Source organism: Triturus cristatus, chromosome 2_1, assembly GCF_964204655.1.
Source record: "Triturus cristatus chromosome 2_1, aTriCri1.1, whole genome shotgun sequence".
Taxonomy (NCBI): domain Eukaryota; kingdom Metazoa; phylum Chordata; class Amphibia; order Caudata; family Salamandridae; genus Triturus; species Triturus cristatus.
The window spans coordinates 439641470-439662853 of record NC_140581.1 but is presented as its reverse complement, the minus strand read 5'-3'; the positions used below and the strand labels follow the sequence as shown (position 1 = coordinate 439662853).

At 48.6% G+C, this 21384-nt stretch overlaps 1 protein-coding gene across 1 annotated transcript in view; it reads right to left on the bottom strand.

Moving 5' to 3' along the window:
- CDK7 (cyclin dependent kinase 7) overlaps positions 1–21384 on the bottom strand; it is a 236933-nt gene that overhangs the window by 109596 nt on the left and 105953 nt on the right. Inside the window, exon 7 of the mRNA XM_085632210.1 lies at positions 9129–9247. Coding sequence (XP_085488336.1) covers positions 9129–9247 — 119 coding nt within the window. The remainder of the gene's footprint in view (positions 1–9128; positions 9248–21384) is intronic.

Genomic DNA, 21384 nt, shown 5'->3' with positions numbered 1-21384 from the left:
GCTATTTATCAGATCTGATAGATAATGTTGGACTTGGCCCTTTTTCCAGAAATTTTTCGCTTTTCTGGGAAAATAAATGTGTAAATGGAAAGACTGAATGTGTGCAGACTGAGTTTCCCCATTTTAAAAATGTAATTTAAGATGGATGCCAAAGCTGTGTGGTTGCGCCGTTTGACTGAGCTAGGTTGACAGTCTAGGCGTTATTTCCCAGCAGCCCCAGCTTTTGGAGGGAAGCCTGGCACCCAGGGTGCTCTACCCCTCCCCCTAGGCCAGTTAGAGCCAGTTTCCCCAGACGCTTCTAGAAGCTTCTGGCACTGTCTGGAAGGTGGGGGGAGGGGCGTCTAAAGGGAGGAGCTGGGTTGCCATGCAGTCAGTCAGAGGGTGGACCTGGGAGAGAGGGGACCTGCTGCCAGGGGTTACCGCCACATGGGCCTGTGTGCTGGGCCCTGAGCTTACCTACCCCCCCCCCTACTGTCCACAGGGCGAGGGAAAGATATAGTTGGGGCAACGCAAACCTGGAGAAGCCCTCGCAGGAGTTTAGGCGGTAGGATCAGTCAGGGACCTATGCCTCTGAAGGTGACAGGGTTTAGGCACTGCCCTTTAAGTGAGTGAGGGATCCTGAACTACCCACTGATCTGGCCCGGCGAGATGAGAATCCAGGGACGACAGGCAGAGACTGAGTAGTCCGCCTGCAGCCACCAACGCAACTTCCCCCCCCTCAAGAAACCCTCAACCAAGGGGCAGGAACCAGAACGCGCTATATACCAGCCGCCTGCAAAGAGAGAGCGCTATTTACAAGCTGCCTGCAGGGAGAGAGCGCTGTATTCAAGCTGCCCAAGGAAGGAGAGCGCTATATTTGGTGAGCGCTATCTGGGGACAGACTGCAGTCCCTGCAGAGAGAGAGAGCGCTATGTATAAGCCGCCTGCAAAGAGAGAGCGCTATATTCTAGCTGCCCGTGGAAGGAGAGCGCGATAGCTGGTGAGCGCTACCTTCCTAATTGACTGTGCCCGGCTGGTGAGTGTGGGAGAACTGCCTTGGTCAAAGCGGGTGCCCACCCCGCATTTGTGGCGCCGCCGCATATTTACAACCTCGGGAGCCCACCCCGTGTGTGTGCTGCCACGCGGTGTTGTTTATTTATACTAGCGGGTGCCCACCCCGCACTTTGTCACTGCCGAAATCACCGCCGCGGCCCCCGGAGCGAGGGAAGGACTGACGCGGCTGGAATCAAGGCCGCGCGGGCCTCAAGAACGCTTCGAGGCATTGCCCGGCAACAGGAGCCCCGGCCGCGTCATCGGCCGCGCCCCCGCGACAGCCGCGCACGGATTGGCTGCCGGACGGCAGGAAGCCAAGAAGCAGCCCGGAGGTCGACGGAGACTTCGCTCCGTGGTGGGGGCCCTCCGGAGCCGGAGGAGAGCCCCGAGTGCTGCGTCGAAGTCCCGGGTCCCAGGAGGGGGCCCCGGGGGAAGCCGAGGGAAGCCCCGTGTGGAGCCGCGAAGCGGGAGCATCGTCGGAGTCCCGGGTCCCCGGCGGGAACCCGGGCGAAGTCCTTCAAGATTGCCGGTGAGTGGAGCCTTGGTCCGCGCTTGCTGGGGGAGGCATCGGGGCATTGTCGGTGCTCGCCTTCCCCCCCCGGGACCGCCTGAGTGTGGGTGGTCCTCAGCTGCCCCACTTGACAGCGGGCAGCTGCATCGGAATCGATTTAAAGCACCTGGAGGGCAGGCTCCCCCCACGAAAGGGCCTTTTTGAGGAGCGGGGGATGGTGGGCGTGACGGGGCACATTGTCGGTGCCCGCCCTTCCCCCTGCACCAGTGTGACTCCAGAAAGGCTCCGAGCAAGTGCCAGGGGTAGGGGCTAGCAATGTTTAATGCCTCCACCTCTTGCTTCGTTTAGGGCTCCAAGAGCTTGCTACTGTTTGGGACCTTGAGGGGGTGCATTTGAAGCGAGTCCCGGAGTGCGACCCCAGTGTCCCTTCCTCCTCACAACCTTGGATGCCCTGACCTACTGGAATTCCGGGGACTATAATTAAATGCATTTCTGGCCTAATGTTATGCTATGTGCAGCGCCAGATTTACAGGCCATGTTTGAAGCGCTATTGATTGGCAAGAAGCAGCGCTATGTTCATATGTCCTGGTTTTAAGGCGCTATTGAATTGATATGGGCAGCGCTAGGGTAAATGCCGGATTTAAAATGCGATTCAATTGCCCCGGGCAGCGCTATGTTTAGTTGCCATGCCCTGCGCGCTAAGGCCTTGTTTTACGCGCTATGTTAATGGTTTTGTTCAGATGCCAGGGTTTGATGTATTGATGCTCTGCCTAACCTAATTTCCTGCTTCAGGGGATGCCCAGGACGGTCATGTTTATTGTGATGCTGTGAGGTTTCCGTTACAGGTGTTCCGGCCTAATGTCTCACGTCATGCCCTGATGTATTTTATTGCAGGATTAATGTGGATGGATGGGAGCTTTATTTCTCACGTACAATTATTTTATCTGTAAATCGCAATGATTCCGGCAGGGGCCGGATTGGCCCTGCCCTGTACATAATTCCCCCCTGTAAATTGGAACCGAGCGCCAGTTGGCGCAGTGTAGAGATTACCTGACACCTAGTGGTTTTGACAATACAATAGTTCTTTTACCTAAACTGGTGTAGTGTCTCTTTTTGTAGTGTGCCTTGTGTGTCGCCTGTGTGTACTGCGTGGATGCTTTGCACATTTCCTCCGGAGTTTGGCCCGCCCGCTCTGCACCACGCTACCCATTTCCAACATTGGTGTTCAGCGGTGGGATAGGACTTGTGTTTGCGCAGTACCGCAGCGACCACGGGTTGCACTGCAAACTGAGTGTGTAATGTAATCTCAGGTTGTGGGGAATTATTGTTTTTTTCCTGATTGTGATTTCCTCCTAGAAGTGTGTTTTTAAATTGTGTCCCCTTGTTGCACTGTGGGTGGTGTGTCCCGGGTGGACCGTGCCAGGATGGGGTTGACCTACAACGAAGGTGATCTTGGGGAGTACACGGAGCAGGAAGTGATTTATTTCTGCAGGGAGAGAGGGATACCCCCAGTAGGCAACACACGCAGGAAGCTCTTTCTCTATGAGGCCCTCAAGAGGGGGGAACCCTTAGAGATTGGTGGGGACCTGTCAGATTACCCCTCCGCATATTTAAAGGGTGGATTTAGGGGAGACCCGGAGGAGGACCTCCAGTGTAGGGAGGACTCCGAGAGTGAGGGGGCCCAGTCCATAACCCAGGAGGGGGGTGACACTGACGAGGAGGAGGAAGATTACCGGGGGGAGACGCCAGTAGCGAGTGAGGACACCAGAGTTGGGGAGTCCCGCGCTGGGTCCAGTCCCGGGGGCACTGCCCCGTCCCTTTCCCTGTCCCCAGAAGAGTGGGTAGATAGGAGGGAAGAGAGGGAGCATCAGCTGGCGCTGGGAAGGCTCAAGGTGGAGCTAGCGCGGCTGAGTGTGCAGGAGAAGAAGCTAGAGACGGAGAAGGTCCTAGCGCAGGAGAGGATGGCGGAGGCAGAGAGGGCCTTTGCCAGGGAGAGACCAGCTCGGGAGGGTAGGTTGTCCCCTGAGAGTGGTTTTTGTGGTCTGGATTCACCAGTAAGGGTGGGATCCAGTGGTGGCAGCGAGAGTGGATCCAATGTAGGGTGTCCCACTCCCAGAGCCCAGGAGATGGTGCCTGATTCCCAGGAAGAGGGGGACAGGTTAGAGTTCAGGGGCAGGGGAAAACTGTCCCACCAGTCCTGGGGGGAGTTTGTGGAGGTGTGTGGGACTGCATTGGAGGATTGGGTGGTGAGGAGTGCAGCGAATGAGTGGGAAGGGCTGTGCCAGGTAGTCATCCGGGAGCACATGCTCAGGAATTGTTCCCCAAGGTTGCGTCACCACCTAGTACAGTGTGGGTTCTCCGACCCCAGGGAGCTTGCACAGGAGGCAGACCTCTGGGTGAGGGCCAGGGTGTCTGAGGAGGCATTGGGGAGTGACCCTGAAGAGGGTGGTGCAGGGATCTTCCAACCCATCGAGGTGGGAGAGGTGGCGAATAGCCCAGCTAGGTCCCCGGGAAAAGAGAGGGTTGTAGGGCTTCACGACCTATCCATAGGAAGGAGTGAGACGGGGAGGTGTCCCGAGGTGCCCCAACCGCAGTCTCAGGGCCTGGAGAGTTCCGTAAGGGAGCCCCAGGTTGGGAGCCTAGGCTGTCCTGATGTGCCGCCCGGTGAGGGGGAGCCCCTAGTGTCAGGAGGACCCGGGGCATCTGTAATCAGAGCTCCTGAGGTCCTGGGGTTGGCCCAGTTGCAGGGTTCAGATCCTGGGCTGGGATGCCAGGTTCAGGGGTTGCCTGACCTGGCGGGTGGGGCATCTGTTAACAGTGTCCCCCCAGAATTGACTTCCAGGGGTACTTCTCCAGGTGGGAGGGTGCGGAACTCTGGAAGGGGGTGCAGAGGGAGGAAGGTCTCACCTTGGGCACCGGCTCAGCCACAGGGCTTAGATCCTGGGTTGGGAGGCCAGGGATGGGTACTGCCTGACCTGGCGGGTGGGACATCTGTTAGCAGTGTCCCCCCAGAATTGTCTTCCAGGGGTGCTACTCCCGTTGGGAGGGTGCGGAACTCTGGGAGGGGGTGCAGGGGGAGGGAGGACTCGCCCCTGGCACCGGTGCAGCCTAAGGGTTTAGACCCTAGGCTGGGGAACCAGTTGAAGGGTCAAGGCCCTGGACTGGGGAGAGAGTGGTGGTCTGAGGGTGCCTCGCATGGGAGTAGGGTGAGGAACCCCAGAAGGAGAGGTAGGGGGAGGAGAGCCTCGCCCCTGAGGGCTGGTCAGCCTGAGGGTGCGGACCCCAGGTGCGATGACCAGTGGCAGTTCGGAACTGCAAGGAGAAGGAGGAGAGTGGTCAACGGGTACTACGGGCCTGGGGTTACTGCCACCCACTCTGTGAGGCCGCAAGGGCCAGAGACATCTGGGTGGCCTAGGGGCCAGTCCTGGCCACAACCAGCTAGGGGATCCCCGGGTGGTGGCTCAGTCGGTCGAGGAAGGTTTGAGAGAGGGAACCTTCGGGTTCCAGAGTGGAGGAGAACCTGCGGGTGCTCCTGCAGTTGCGGGCCTGCGTCCACCTTTTCTCGCCCTAAGCAGGGAAGCCCATCAAGGCATTGATCGGTCTACCCTGGCTTTTGGCTGGAAGGGGGTTGTGTTGGACTTGGCCCTTTTTCCAGAAATTTTTCGCTTTTCTGGGAAAATAAATGTGTAAATGGAAAGACTGAATGTGTGCAGACTGAGTTTCCCCATTTTAAAAATGTAATTTAAGATGGATGCCAAAGCTGTGTGGTTGCGCCGTTTGACTGAGCTAGGTTGACAGTCTAGGCGTTATTTCCCAGCAGCCCCAGCTTTTGGAGGGAAGCCTGGCACCCAGGGTGCTCTACCCCTCCCCCTAGGCCAGTTAGAGCCAGTTTCCCCAGACGCTTCTAGAAGCTTCTGGCACTGTCTGGAAGGTGGGGGGAGGGGCGTCTAAAGGGAGGAGCTGGGTTGCCATGCAGTCAGTCAGAGGGTGGACCTGGGAGAGAGGGGACCTGCTGCCAGGGGTTACCGCCACATGGGCCTGTGTGCTGGGCCCTGAGCCTACCTACCCCCCCCTACTGTCCACAGGGCGAGGGAAAGATATATTTGGGGCAACGCAAACCTGGAGAAGCCCTCGCAGGAGTTTAGGCGGTAGGATCAGTCAGGGACCTATGCCTCTGAAGGTGACAGGGTTTAGGCACTGCCCTTTAAGTGAGTGAGGGATCCTGAACTACCCACTGATCTGGCCCGGCGAGATGAGAATCCAGGGACGACAGGCAGAGACTGAGTAGTCCGCCTGCAGCCACCAACGCAACTTTCCCCCCCTCAAGAAACCCTCAACCAAGGGGCAGGAACCAGAACGCGCTATATACCAGCCGCCTGCAAAGAGAGAGCGCTATTTACAAGCTGCCTGCAGGGAGAGAGCGCTGTATTCAAGCTGCCCAAGGAAGGAGAGCGCTATATTTGGTGAGCGCTATCTGGGGACAGACTGCAGTCCCTGCAGAGAGAGAGAGAGCGCTATGTATAAGCCGCCTGCAAAGAGAGAGCGCTATATTCTAGCTGCCCGTGGAAGGAGAGCGCGATAGCTGGTGAGCGCTACCTTCCTAATTGACTGTGCCCGGCTGGTGAGTGTGTGAGAACTGCCTTGGTCAAAGCGGGTGCCCACCCCGCATTTGTGGCGCCGCCGCATATTTACAACCTCGGGAGCCCACCCCGTGTGTGTGCTGCCACGCGGTGTTGTTTATTTATACTAGCGGGTGCCCACCCCGCACTTTGTCACTGCCGAAATCACCGCCGCGGCCCCTGGAGCGAGGGAAGGACTGACGCGGCTGGAATCAAGGCCGCGCGGGCCTCAAGAACGCTTCGAGGCATTGCCCGGCAACAGGAGCCCCGGCCGCGTCATCGGCCGCGCCCCCGCGACAGCCGCGCACGGATTGGCTGCCGGACGGCAGGAAGCCAAGAAGCAGCCCGGAGGTCGACGGAGACTTCGCTCCGTGGTGGGGGCCCTCCGGAGCCGGAGGAGAGCCCCGAGTGCTGCGTCGAAGTCCCGGGTCCTAGGAGGGGGCCCCGGGGGAAGCCGAGGGAAGCCCCGTGTGGAGCCGCGAAGCGGGAGCATCGTCGGAGTCCCGGGTCCCCGGCGGGAACCCGGGCGAAGTCCTTCAAGAGTGCCGGTGAGTGGAGCCTTGGTCCGCGCTTGCTGGGGGAGGCATCGGGGCATTGTCGGTGCTCGCCTTCCCCCCCCGGGACCGCCTGAGTGTGGGTGGTCCTCAGCTGCCCCACTTGACAGCGGGCAGCTGCATCGGAATCGATTTAAAGCACCTGGAGGGCAGGCTCCCCCCACGAAAGGGCCTTTTTGAGGAGCGGGGGATGGTGGGCGTGACGGGGCACATTGTCGGTGCCCGCCCTTCCCCCTGCACCAGTGTGACTCCAGAAAGGCTCCGAGCAAGTGCCAGGGGTAGGGGCTAGCAATGTTTAATGCCTCCACCTCTTGCTTCGTTTAGGGCTCCAAGAGCTTGCTACTGTTTGGGACCTTGAGGGGGTGCATTTGAAGCGAGTCCCGGAGTGGGACCCCAGTGTCCCTTCCTCCTCACAACCTTGGATGCCCTGACCTACTGGAATTCCGGGGACTATAATTAAATGCATTTCTGGCCTAATGTTATGCTATGTGCAGCGCCAGATTTACAGGCCATGTTTGAAGCGCTATTGATTGGCAAGAAGCAGCGCTATGTTCATATGTCCTGGTTTTAAGGCGCTATTGAATTGATATGGGCAGCGCTAGGGTAAATGCCTGATTTAAAATGCGATTCAATTGCCCCGGGCAGCGCTATGTTTAGTTGCCATGCCCTGCGCGCTAAGGCCTTGTTTTACGCGCTATGTTAATGGTTTTGTTCAGATGCCAGGGTTTGCTGTATTGATGCTCTGCCTAACCTAATTTCCTGCTTCAGGGGATGCCCAGGACGGTCATGTTTATTGTGATGCTGTGAGGTTTCCGTTACAGGTGTTCCGGCCTAATGTCTCACGTCATGCCCTGATGTATTTTATTGCAGGATTAATGTGGATGGATGGGAGCTTTATTTCTCACGTACAATTATTTTATCTGTAAATCGCAATGATTCCGGCAGGGGCCCGATTGGCCCTGCCCTGTACATAATTCCCCCCTGTAAATTGGAACCGAGCGCCAGTTGGCGCAGTGTAGAGATTACCTGACACCTAGTGGTTTTGACAATACAATAGTTCTTTTACCTAAACTGGTGTAGTGTCTCTTTTTGTAGTGTGCCTTGTGTGTCGCCTGTGTGTACTGCGTGGATGCTTTGCACATTTCCTCCGGAGTTTGGCCCGCCCGCTCTGCACCACGCTACCCATTTCCAACAGATAACATACACCGCAGTGTTATTTATCGAGTAAATATAGCACCCAATACATGGCTGTTCTTAATGAGAGCCATAGTCTCATATCAACCTCTTAACCTTGCTATAGTCTCTACTTTCATAACAGGCAATACATATTTCCACTTCAGTGTTCTAAAGGAGTCTTAAGGCGGTAGGAGTGCTAAGCACAATACAAAATGAGTTTTAAAAAAATTAGCCATAAAACAGGGAGCTGTAAGCTTAAGGTCTTAGAGATCATAAATGAGAAATTGCTAGACCTTTGCAGAAAGTACTTTTTTAGGCAGACATTATTAACCTCTATAAGAATCTGTGTGATTCACTCCACCAGGTGAGCTGTTAACAAACTTAATATACGTATGCAGCAGAGTTGCAAGTTTTTCATGAAATTTCACAGCTGTACAATTTCAAGTTGGCCCATTACAATGAAGTCTGTTTGCTGCATAGAAAGAGACCCTGAAATTTGCACTTTAAAGTGTAGAATCTCCATCACACAAGATTAATCTAAGCCTACAGCTTGTAGTAATTCAATAAATATGAGGCAGAGTCACAGAACACTAAATACACCTCAACAAGAGGACTTTATTATGAATGCTATAAAACTGAAGTCCTAGTCTGTCCCAAAACCAAGCACCACAATTTATACTACATGTATTTTTGAAGCATGTAAAAGGTCTAACGGTCTGAGGTAAACAAATACGCTGAAGTGGAGACAGAAAAGTGGAAAGGGTGATCAAATACAATTTAGTGGCAAACAAATTATGTACTTCGTGTGCATGCAGTGCATCCCTCTTCAGAGAATTTAAACTGGACTTCCATTGTTTCGTTTAATTCTATGTCGAAGTAAAATATTGCTAAAACTGCACAATGCACACTCTCCTTTCCTACTGTTCAGGGACAATGTAATTAATAAACACACATTTTGTACAAAAACTGCATTGCCATTGGAATATTTTCCAAATTATTTTCTTAGCATACATAAAGAATACAGAGGATTTAGCAGATTACCGGACAAAGAATATGCAAACCGTGTAACTACTTGAGAACAGTAGGTGAAATTGAGTGCTACTACAAAAAGCAATTAAAAGGTCCCGGTTATATCAGGTTTGTCCGACTTGATTTTGTCTGGGACGTCCTGTATCTTTTTCTATTGGCTAACAGTCAGATCTGCAGTGTATGATTTTATAAACGTAAAATGTTTACCTTGTTACTACCTGATGTGTATAGGCTCTGTTTGGGCTACCAAAAGATTTGGCCAAACCAAAATCGGCCAGTTTTAGCACACCATTTTCATCCAGTAAAAGATTATTGGGTTTGAGATCCTGGAAAAAATAGATAAAACAAATATCAGTCAGTAGCCAATTTCTCTCACACATATTGGAAGTTATACGAAACACTGCTACTCTTAAAGAGAACACCACAGACTGATTTCTCAATTGAACATTATTATTATCATTCAAACCAATTGTACGAGTAGTAGCTTTTGATAAAAGTGGGACTTGTGTGCTTCATAATCAATACAGAACACTGTACTGGAACTCAATCCACTGAGTCCTGAGTCCAGTAGAGGCTGGTACGCAATTAAGGAAAATTTACTTCCCCTCGAACATGATTTTCAACCCTGGGCATAAAGCATAGGACAAAGTGCATTGCATAATTAGTGGTACAGTGATTTATGGTTTAACCAACAAGGACTTCCCGAAGATGTATTTCAAAGGAGGTTTCTACTGATGGTATTTGCTGAGGGCATCTGTGGTCATGATGATCAGTGCAGAAAGCATTTTCTTGTAAGAAAAGAAACATCAGTTCTTTACAGTTTTCTTTTTTTTTGTTTAAAGCTCGATAGATCCAGTGTTCTTAATTTTTCCAAGTGCAGTATCAGTGGTCTAGCTTTAATGATTACGTTTTGAACTATGGCATTATGCACACATGTCCAATCAGGAAGCTGTGCTTAAGTTTCATTAACATCTAGAAGGTCCCAAAATGAGTCCCCTTGTGCCAAGGAGTCTTTCATTGCAGCCAAAGACCACTCCCTTCTCACTGCTAGAATATCTGCTATAAGGAATTTAATACTGAATTTAGTTGGAAAGGTAAACACGCATTGGCAAAGCCAATAGGTCTCATCTATGCAAGATCTATTGGCTTCGTCAATATGTTCTAGCCATTTTGTACAGTAGCACTGCTGTGATGAATGGTTGAAAGTTGGGGAAAAAACAACAACAGAAAAAACGTTATGACGTGGCCAGCGTTGACTGAGCTATAGAGCTTTCTTTGAGGGCATTGGGAAAAGCAGGAAGGAGTGAGAGAGGGACATGGAACTGATCAGTGAAAATAGACAATGGGAAATTAAGGCGCGTCAGGAAAATGGGCACATAAGAATAAGGGGTCAAGTGGAGAGGAAATGGGGTGAAGCGGAGGTAAAGAGAGAGGAAACAGCATGGCAAAAGTAGGACACAGGTGGAGAGCATAAGAGGACAGATGGGAGGTAGTATGTGGGCGCGAGAAAACAAAAGGTGGCTGAGTGAATGCCAAAGTGGGGGAAGAGAGATGGATAAAAAGGAGAGTTGGTAGGATAAAGGAGGAGGCATAAGGAGGCGGGTATAGAGGAGTCAAAGGGAAGCAGAGGAGACAAAAGGAAGAAGAGAGAAAAGGAAGACAAGGCAAAAGAAGGGAGGGAAGTAAATGAAGCTGATAAGATTAGTCAGCTTTGTTGAAGTGGAAACAGAGATTAGTCACAAAAGGCAGAGATGGGGCAAAAGAGGCACAGCGCTGGAAAACAGAAGTAGGTTGAGCAAATTTGGGCAGGGTGAGCAATACGCCCCAGAGGATGGGGGCAGTAGGAAGAAAAGGAGGGCAGAGAGGAGGCAACATTGGGAAAAAGATTCGGAAGAATAGAGAAGAACAAGAAGATAGGAGGAATATGAGATGTCAGTAAATAGTGTAAAGGAAACCAAGTGCAAGAAAAGCAAACAAAGACCTTCACCCAAGTCTGCGAGATCTGAAAGTGCTTACTTCATATCTCTTTTAAAATAAAAGCCTTGTGTGTAAATCATTGATCATAGATCCATGCAGCTACCACCGGAGAAGAAAACAAAGGAGAGAGCAAAGGGCAAGAGCATGTGAAGAGGTGCAACTTTCATGGATGGATGGATCAAAACAAACACACACACACACGTTACAAAGAGTTCACTCACACACATGCACACGGTTCACTCACAGTGCATGGTTATTTCACGCACAGAGGCGTAAAGTTTATTGCACACCTGAAGACTATTCAATCACATTTAGGCATAATATATACATACACACATACACACATATATACATACAAAAAAAGTGCTGAGACCAATTCACGTCAATACTATAATGTTTATTCTCCAAGTGAAGAGTGGCTGCAGTTTAAAATCTTTCATTTCCTCACCTCCAATACTTGTCCTGACTGGCAATTCCACTCATGAACACGGCTCAGTGAGAGCTGAAATGCGTAGACAGTCATCTGTATTTTGAAAGCATTTAAGTAAATGTTCATGCCGCGCCGCATGGAGTGCCGTCACTGGTTTATTCCATTGGAGCGGTTTTGAACGAACACACAAACACACACATACATACATATATCAACAAACTCCTCGTAAGTCTCCTCGTCTCTTTGAGCAAAAAAAGGAGCGTAGACCACAGCAAATTGGCGGTAGAGTGCGTTTATTGTTCCTCCTTACAGCGATGTAGCAGCCATTACGCGTTTCAGCCCCGGAGGGCCTTGATCACATGACACGCTGGTCATTGGTCACATGCTTTTTTTTTTTTTTTTTTTTTTTTTTTTGAAACCGTTTATTGCAGTTTATAGAAGTTACAGGTATGGGCCTACAACCACACGGCCGGCCGCTAGAGCATCAAAAGCATATTACATACATACAGCAAAAAATTTTCTCAGCGGTGCACAGTAGGAAGACAGGAGTGATCAATGGTGCAGGCCTCACAGCTCCATGCCCACAGTACGGTTCCATTTTCTTAATGCAAAACAACATAAACAAACCACAACCGCAAGGCAACCCTCGATCCAAAGTGACAACACGTGCTCCATAAGTGGGGGATCCAAACCAGCAGCAAAATTCTGAAGAGGGGGACGGGAGGTCACATGCTTTTTAAACCATTTTTTTCTCATTGCTGTTTTTTATAATTTAAAGTGCAAGTGTGCTTCAAAGTGACAGTGCTTTATACCACATAAATAAAGTGACAACAAAGCATTAGCTTACTGACATTATCCCAAATATTGAAAGCACTCACACAATACACGATATCCATAGTGTGAATATCTTCTCAGGGGCAAGAGATATTAATTCAGTGCAAAATTCGCAATACAGTACAGTCATATATATATATACACACACATATATACATGCATGCATATATACATACATATATACACACACATACACATACACATATAAACATACACACATATAAACATACATACATATAAAAACATATATACATATCTCCTCTGAGCGGTACACGGTTTACAAACAGGCACACCATTTTGCACTCACACAAAGCACACGGTTCTCACAAGCACACTTTCATTCCACTCTCCATCTGTATAGTCTCTCACACTCCCAAACGACTGTGTAATTGTCTAGTACACTGCTGCTTACTAACACACATTTTAACAACACATACTCTAGATAATTTATTAACCTTCGTTTGTGTGAGGCGGTTTTATTTCCCTCACAGACACAACAACAGAAACCCCAAACAGCGAGGGAGCAGTTCACACGTACTCTTCATATGTGCCCCCTCAACCACCACCTCCATTCCAAAGAGCAGCGGGGGGAACGACTGCGTGGGGCAGGATGTGTCAGCCATTTCTCTGCAGCAGTCTAGTCCCTTCATCTGCACATCAATATCAGATTACAAGCTCTCTGAACTCAACAAATGCCACTGTCACCCTTCAGAAGAGAGTGGGACTAGGGTGATGGAGCAAGCACTGTACAAGAATTACAGACAAACTCAAGCGCATGTGTTTGTTTCCTAAAATGAAAGCACTCTTCGCTGCAAGAGGCACAAGGGTAGCTTTCTACAAAGATACAATTAAATGAAGTTCATAAAAGTGTTATGATGCGGTCAGAGCTGCCAATGACATAGAGCTTGTTTTCATAGATCGAGCATAGGCAGTGCATGCCTGCTCTGTGAGGCATTTTGCACCTAGAATATGGGCTTCAAGCCCCTTACCATCTTTTCTTTTGCCTGCTCTAATTATCCTATGTAAATTCCGTTTTTTGATGGGTAAAATGGCTTACTAATCCCTCCTTTTGCACTTCGGACTGCTTCTGTTACAAGTGCTCTTACGCTTCATGTAACTTACTGTACTTTCTGAGCACTCTTTATTTTTGTTGGCCTTCCCCTGCTCCAGTAGTGTTCCTGTTCACGTCCCGCTTAAGCCCTCCCTGCCCGGGTCCTCCCGCTGGCTGCTTCACAGAAACGCCCTCCGCTCCATTTACAATTACTTGCTTTGCGGTAGTTTCCTATTTCGAAGATAATAACAAGCTTGCATCTATTTAAACGGCTTCAAAAACTTAATACACTACAAGCACGGGCAAAAAGAATTAAAAAAGCATTCATACGCTCTGATCGAGTGCGCACTCAGCAGACACCCTGGGGCAGAACCAGGCATCCACTTCTGTGCTGCCACGTAACTTGAAAAATGTTTGTGTGACTTATGTGTTAGTAGGGCCGAGAGGTTTATTTTTGTACCCACTAATAGTAATGCACACAATTTAAAAAAATGTGTTTTTTATGTAACTAGCATTTACATTTATGTGGTGGTTTGAAAGGTGCTACTAGCACTGGCAAAAGCATTAAAAAGCATTCATATGCTCCTAATGAGCGCGCACTCAGCAGTCCCCCCCTCCCCCGGGGCACAAGTAGGCATCCACTTCTGTGCTGCCTTGCTTGTTCATTTATCTTGCTGCTAATTTTGTGAGATATATGTTTGAAGGAGGAGCTGTTGCATTTCACTTGATTCTCCCAGCAGTCCAATTAACCATATTGTGATTCGCTTTCAGGGGAGAGCTGCCAGCCATTGCAATGTTTTTTTCTCTTTGTTTATTTAGGAGAGGAGGATGCGATTCCTTGCATCTTTCCATAATCATTCTCTCAGGGTCTAGGGCCATTACGCTGCAATTGGTACAAGTATTGTTCTTGTCACACGACAGCACTTTACATTATGCCAAGTAACAGCATTATGCATTGTTTCCTATTATAAAATGGTGCTCATCTTCTGCCTGCTTTAAGAACACAATGTTCATAGTTTGTATCAATTTATGTAGCAAATGGTATAAACGCAGCTTGTTTTATTTTTGATGTGAAGCAACTATCGTCACACCCCTTGTAACAGTGCGTGTGGGTATTATGGACACATACTTATTAAGACAGGTCAATGTCCTCACTGCCAGCACATGCTCTTTTAAAGCTGCTTGACTGTTTGGTTTATTGTCATGTTTACAGCACTGACAACTGAGTTGTTGCTTGAGTAGAGAGTGCCAAATATTTCAGGACTTTCCTTGTGTGGCTGCTGAATGTTTTTATTTCCCTATACTTTCATGTAGCGATGACTGCGAAGCTTCTATGGCTATCCAGTGAAGCTCAATAAAGACTTCTTTAATGTGTAGATTCATATACATTTTGGCAGGCTTCTTACATTGTGAAACACACAAGTACCTTAAACATGCCAGCCCTAAACTGTAGCCTCAGGCCCAGTGTCCAGTTAGCAACACCACACTGTGAGGCACAAGCCTCCTGTGTGGCTTAAGCACCTTTCTTTTAATTCCTTTTTCCATTGGTGTCATTTATTTTCCACCTCCCTCCCTTGTAATCTATTCCAATTATCTGGTTCTCCAGCGCTGCAAGGTCAGACCAATGCCAAGAGCGTTATGCAAATATGATCACTCCACTACAAACAAAAAACGAAAGTAAAAAACATTGTCATTTACAACGCCAATGGACTCACTTTCACAAATGCAAGACCAATTGCATTGCAAATGCTTGTTATCCTTACTTTCAGCCAGTGACTGCGCAACATGGGTGATTGCCAACATGGCTAAAAAAACATTGTCAAAGCAAACTAGCTCTTGCATATGCAGATCAACAATAATGCACTGAGTGGGATGAAGGAACGAAAAAAAGTAGAGTTTTTTTTAAACAGCAGAGCTTATGGTACACTGCTTTTCTAACATTCAAACAATGGCCCGGATATAAAGACCAGGGAGAGCACAGAGCCATAGTGAGGGGTATGGACACAAGAGAAAGAGAAATTTTTGGTAGAGAAAACATGCGTAAAGGAAGAGACGAGATGTAGTAAAGATGACTGGAGTGATTCGGAGAAGAAAGGAGCGACACCGAGGGGTTGAGAGTCCGTGAAGGATAGAAAGGAAAAAAAACAGATTGCCTCCCTGTAGGAGGCTTGCTTAGTAAATGGTGCACCCTTATCTTAGTACAGCGCCTTGCATTAATCCAGACAACCCTTATGTGATTTTAGTGGTCTTAGACAACCTTGAAAAGCTCTCTACATGGTAGCTGTGGAAAGCAGCCGTCAGGCTTGGCCAGAAGGAGTGTTAAGCAGCTTGCTTTACCAGTACTAATCAAATAGTGTAGGTTAAACGAAAAAAAGAACCACACAGTGTAGTTATAAAAATAATATTTATTATACACATTCACTAATACATTGGTATATCTCCTACCTAGAGAAATAAACACAATACACACATTATTTCAAAAGGAGAACAGGTAGGTCACGCAAACACACAGTGGTCTCCAGAGGGGACCAAACCATATACTAATAAAGTGGAATGAGAACTGGACCCAGAAGACAGAAGAGCTGGAGAACCAAAGAACCACCCAAGGTAAGTCCCCCTGAACCCCACAGAGGCTGTGTGCAGAGTGGATACACAGCCTTATACTCAATGCAAGTCAATATGGAAGTCGCGGTTGCAGTTTTGCAGAAGAAGGACCCTTCCAAGAGGATACTGAAGAAACCCCGTGGATGATGGAAGGCTGGAGAGTCACCCCACCCTTGGATACCCCAGGAACTAGGATACCTACACCAGGGAAGCCGGGTGCATAGGTGCGATATGACGTCGGAAACCGCCGTAGACCAAAATGGAGGACTCCAGAGAAGATGCCGCTGGCAAAGAAGGTGAAAGAGTCTGGGGGAATCCAACTGTGGATTCTTGAAGAGGAGTACCTGCAAGCAGAGGGGACAGAGTTTATGCTACTCTGGAGTGACCAGGAGGCACGGAAGACCAAAGACCATCGATGTCAGAAGATGCAGGAGGGTTGACAGTGACCTTGTCGCTGCAGCTGTGAGGACTAGGCAAGGCTGTGGAAGACTAGGAGCCGTTGAAGAGTTGCCTCACTTCGGAAAGCGAGAACAGATGGTCGGTGTCTCACGGGAGCAGCTACAAGCCTTGGTAGCAGCAACAGAGGAGGAAAGTGAAGAAGGTGCAGTGTCAGGACCAGCAAGGTCCAAGGGACTCACCAAGTGCAGGAGAGTCAGAGCAGGCCCCGAACAAGCAGGGGAGCCCACTGGAGCCAAAGAAGACCCTCAAGAGGACTCACAGGCACAGTAGTCGCAAGAGGACCTCGAGCAGCTCACCAATGATGCAGGCCACATTGCAGGGGATGCGGTGAGGACGAAGATCCTGGTAGCAAGAGATGCCAGAGGCTGGAGCTTCTTGGAGCCCGAAGATCTATGGAGAAGAGCATCAACAAGCCTTGGCAACGACAAGTCGACACGGTGCACAGGGGTGCTGTTCCAGCGGTTCTGACGTGGGATACTGGCCTCAAACTCAGTGAGATGACAGTGCAATACTCAAGGGAGTTACACAACCACCACCTGTGTTGCTGAACCTAGGGAAGTCAGGAGCAGCAGACCGGTCAGCTTATTTGCGGTTCCTACAGATGGAGGCAGAGTGACTCCATCACTCAAAGGGAGATTCCTTCGGGTGTCTTTGATGCAGACAGGCCTGGAGAAGAACCTGGATGAAGCACAGGCACAGACGACGCAGAAGACTGACAGGACGACGAGACCAGGAGGAACAGGAGTCTTCCAGATACAGTCTCGGTTCTAAAAGTGAAGTCCAACAAAGTCCAATGTGCCCAGACAGTAGAAGTAGAAGTAGAAGTGGTTTTGGATCTGAATCTTGTCCGACGACGAATCTGAAGAGCCACCCACAGGTAAGCCCTTGATTACCCCAGGGAAAGGGTTGGGATGATTCAGGGATCCCTCCTAGAGGAGGAGCTAGACAGAGGGGAGGATACCTGAACTGGTTTCAACTGGAGTATGTAAGGAGGGCACCAAATGTGCCCTTCAAAGCAGTCTGGTGGCACTGGCAAGAACCCCCACCCCAGCCCAATTCACTAAGTCCTGTCTGGGAGGTAGTCACACTTCCCTGTGACAGGAAACCTATTGTTCTGCCTTCCCCTGCTCAAGCCTGGCTCAGCAGCAGGAGGGCAGAATCGTGTCTGTGATCGGCAGCAGCACAAGCCTGCTGTTATTCCCTGAAAGACTGGTACCGGGAATACAGGAGTGCTTCCTAGAGGAGCCCCCCAGTACATAGGATCCTACATCCAAAACTGGAATCGGTGTTGGGGTAGGATTCCAACATGTTTGATACCAAACATGACTGGTTTTGGTGCAGCCAATAAATAGTTAGACAGCTCATAATTGATTTGATGTCCACTAAATGTATAAAGTGACAGACCGCAGCTAAAAAGCCTGGAGAATCGGCTCCTGGATTTTTAGGGGGTGTCCTGCTCATGCAGGGCACCCTCACACGTATAACCAAGCACCCTGCCTTCAAGATTGAAAGGCCTGCTTAAGGGGTGACTTATAGGTTTTAAGTGCAGTGACCTCAGATATAAGGAAACGTAGATCTGTTGTGAGTGGTGCTAGTACCAGCTCATGCAGGCTGCAACGGCAGGCCTGTAGTCACAGTTTGAGTGGTCTCTCATAGGTGGCATAATGCATGCTGCAGCCCATGGGAGAACCCTGGTGTACCCTTGGTACCTTAGAACCATATACTAGGGACTTAGAAGGGTGTACCAGTGGCCAATTAGGATGGTTCCAAAGTACTTACTACAATACAATTTAGGGGGAGAGCACAGTGACTGGGGTCCTGATTTGCAGTATCCCAGTCAGACTAGTCAGAAAACAGAATGACACCAGCAAAAAGTGGGGGTACCCATGAAAGCAGATCCTACTTTCCTACACTCCCTCATTATAAACTGATGCACATGTCAGCTGTCAGATGCGCATTAAGCGACAGAACTATTAAAAATGTCAAACATAAGTATAAAACAAAAATTGTCCTGATCATGGTTGTCAAAAAGACCAGTGATTTTATTTATACCTTTATACAGTGCAAAGTCAAACCGGAGGTACTAGAACACTTTAGATGAGCACCAGTTCCATTACACAGGGACATTCATTTTTAGGCACAGGACATTCAGTGATTTGCTTAGAATCACAGGATGTGGAGCAGACGCCGAGACTCTAACTTAGTACCCCAGTTCCAAAGACAATAACTCTGGTGGTAAGGCCACATCCTCATTTGCCTAATGTAATTACTGTGTGGGGATGGCACCTTATCAAGCTGCTCTGCCTATAGCTGCCATGGAGGAAGGACAGCACTCGCTGCAGCCCAGTGCCTGCATTATAGGGGCCTAATCATCTTAAACCTGGATTAAATAGTTTCTGGTCATCTTACGCAAAACTAAAGCGGTTACGTACTCGAGTGATCAGTGTGTGCTGAGCTCTCATCTGTGTGGCTATGCAGAGGCTGCTATGTCAATTTGAAAAGTTGAATAACTTCCAAACAGTCTTTTGAGGGCCTCAACATCTGCAGGGACGGTTTACTCAGCTGTACTGCTGTTCTTGTTGTCTGGTTTGGCAAAAGCGTTGCGGGTGGTTGCTGACAAAAAGCGGGAGGAACCGAAGGCGAGGCTTCCGCTTTGCCAGCCTGATTGCCTCCTTAAAGCTACATAGACAAAATCTCAGCGTCAGCAATAAATATGAACATATTAACCATGTCTGTAAATCACTCACCTCTTGCAGTATAGTCTCTGCACAGCTCGAAAAACATAGTTTGACATTCTATGTCGGTCTTTGAATGCGCAGTAAATGTGATGACATAAAAACAAGATTTACAGGCCTGTTTACAGAAATGTAGCTCAAAGCGAGTGAAAAAATAAGCACTCCATCTACACTGTCGCTTCACTGGACTCTTTCAGTTCACTCAGAAAACATGTGTTTAGGATGTCCGAAAAATCCTCTCACTTTGAATTCTGAGAAAGAAAAATAAACAGGTGCCCTCAGAAAACAGCATTTGTTATTTGACCTCGGCCTTTGAATGCACAGCAACTGTGACGAGATAAGAACAAGATTTACAGGCCTGTTTACAGACACGGAGCTCGAAGCGATTGAAAACAGGAGCTCTAGTGTGTTGTGCTCTTCAACAAAGAAAAAAAGTAGTTCCTGAAACAATTGCTAAAAAGGGAGCAGTAGACGGATAGTAGTAATTGGTACATTCCCACGGGGGAAGGGCTAAACACAGGAGGAGGCATGACGTATGCATGTCATGGACAAATGGGGAAAAAGAATAGGAGAGCGAAGATGGAGCCAGCAAATAGGAAGCCTAAGGGCGGGCTAAAGCCCACAAAGGATATATAACATGTCTCGTGAGACAGCGCATTCGCTGTGTCACCGAGACCTAAAAAGACAGATATGGAATTTTTTTAATAGTTGTCAAAATCACTGCTGCAAAGTTTACCAGGTGCAAACAATTCTAGGAGAGACTGATGAAATCAAATGTAGAAGTACAGCACCTGTAGACCTTTGACACAAAGTAAATAAAGTCCAGCTTCGAAGGTGAAAACAGGTCAGGTATATTAGGTAGAACAGTCATTGGTAACATTTGATACAGGGGATCCCAGTGCCTCAGGTGTTCCTACACTCTAAATGGATAAACACATTTTACTCCAGTATTGCAACTTTCATAGATTCACATGCTTGAAACCTTCCCCGTCATCATGTTGGGAGTCCCCTGTACCTTTAACATAGTAGTACCATGATAGGTATAGACTTGAAAAGGCCTAGGCCTCTTAGTTTAGCAACCTATCATCCTCCTTATTAAAAACGAGACCAAAGTTATGTCTTAACCATTCAGCATGAATTACCCTCTAGAACCCTTCTGAGAGAAGCCCAGTACCTCAGATTTCCTATCGCTCTGCTCAGCTTTTCACATCTACAACTTCTGACAGAAGATTTCTGGACTTCATCCTTCAGGATAGAATGTATTTATGATATATACTTTTTGGACAGATATATATTTCCATCTTTTATGTTTATTTGCCACCAAGTTTGACTAAAATATGTCAGACAAGGCTAAAAAGAATTTCTTCAGGGAGTGTGCCACTTGCATAAAGAAGAGTTTATATATAGAAGACCCTCACAAGGAGTGCATTTACTGCTTGTACCTGTCCCACAAAGCGTCAGACTGCAAAATATGTTGCAATTTTCTAATAAGACTCTAAGGGACCGTGAAGGGCGTCCTCTCATTGGTCTCCAAAAAATGAAAACCAAGTCTGATCCCATGTGGGACTCTGAAAGTGAGCAGTCTACTTCTTCAAAAATTTACCTCAAAAGATACCTCAAAAGGGAGATAAATCTGTCGCACTCAACTAAAGAGCCTCATAGTAAATGCGCCAAAATGTCCTCTCATGACGTATCTCCAGAGCGCAAAAAAGGCTTTTTAAAAAAACAGAACAGCCATCTAAGACTGTATCTGAGCCTGCAACACTACCTCTAGGGCTCAAAATGACATTCAAAAAACCTTCTTCAGACAGATAGTCAACGAGCTCTCTGCAGACGAAAAAAGGTTTGTCAGCATCGTCAATAACGAAAGGCTGCACTTCTGAGACGCAGACTACATTCTCTACTGCTCTCTCTATCGACATCTCTTTTGTCATTGAGTCAGACCTCGATTTCGTCGACCATTCCATTGTTGTCGCCATCAAAGCTGGAAGAATCTTCGCCGTTGACAAAGCACTCGTCATCTAAGTCCATGTTGTCTATGAGACATTATTTAATTAAGCTGTCGTTGACCGGGAGCCACTCTTGCCAAGCACATCAGCATCAACTTAGAAGCCATCAACGAAGACACCGTCGTCAGCAAAGACACCGTCGTCAGCAAGGTTACAGTCTTCGGCAAAGACACCGTCTTCGGCACAGATACCGTCGTCGACGAAGATGATGGTATCACAGGAGGCAATGACATCGTCAAGTCCACCTCTATCGACAGCGACATAACCGTCGCTAGAAGCCCATCCATCGACGAAGACTCCGTCAACATCATTGTCAACGGCCAAATCGCCATTGTTGACGAGACGTTCGCTGATGACAAAAACT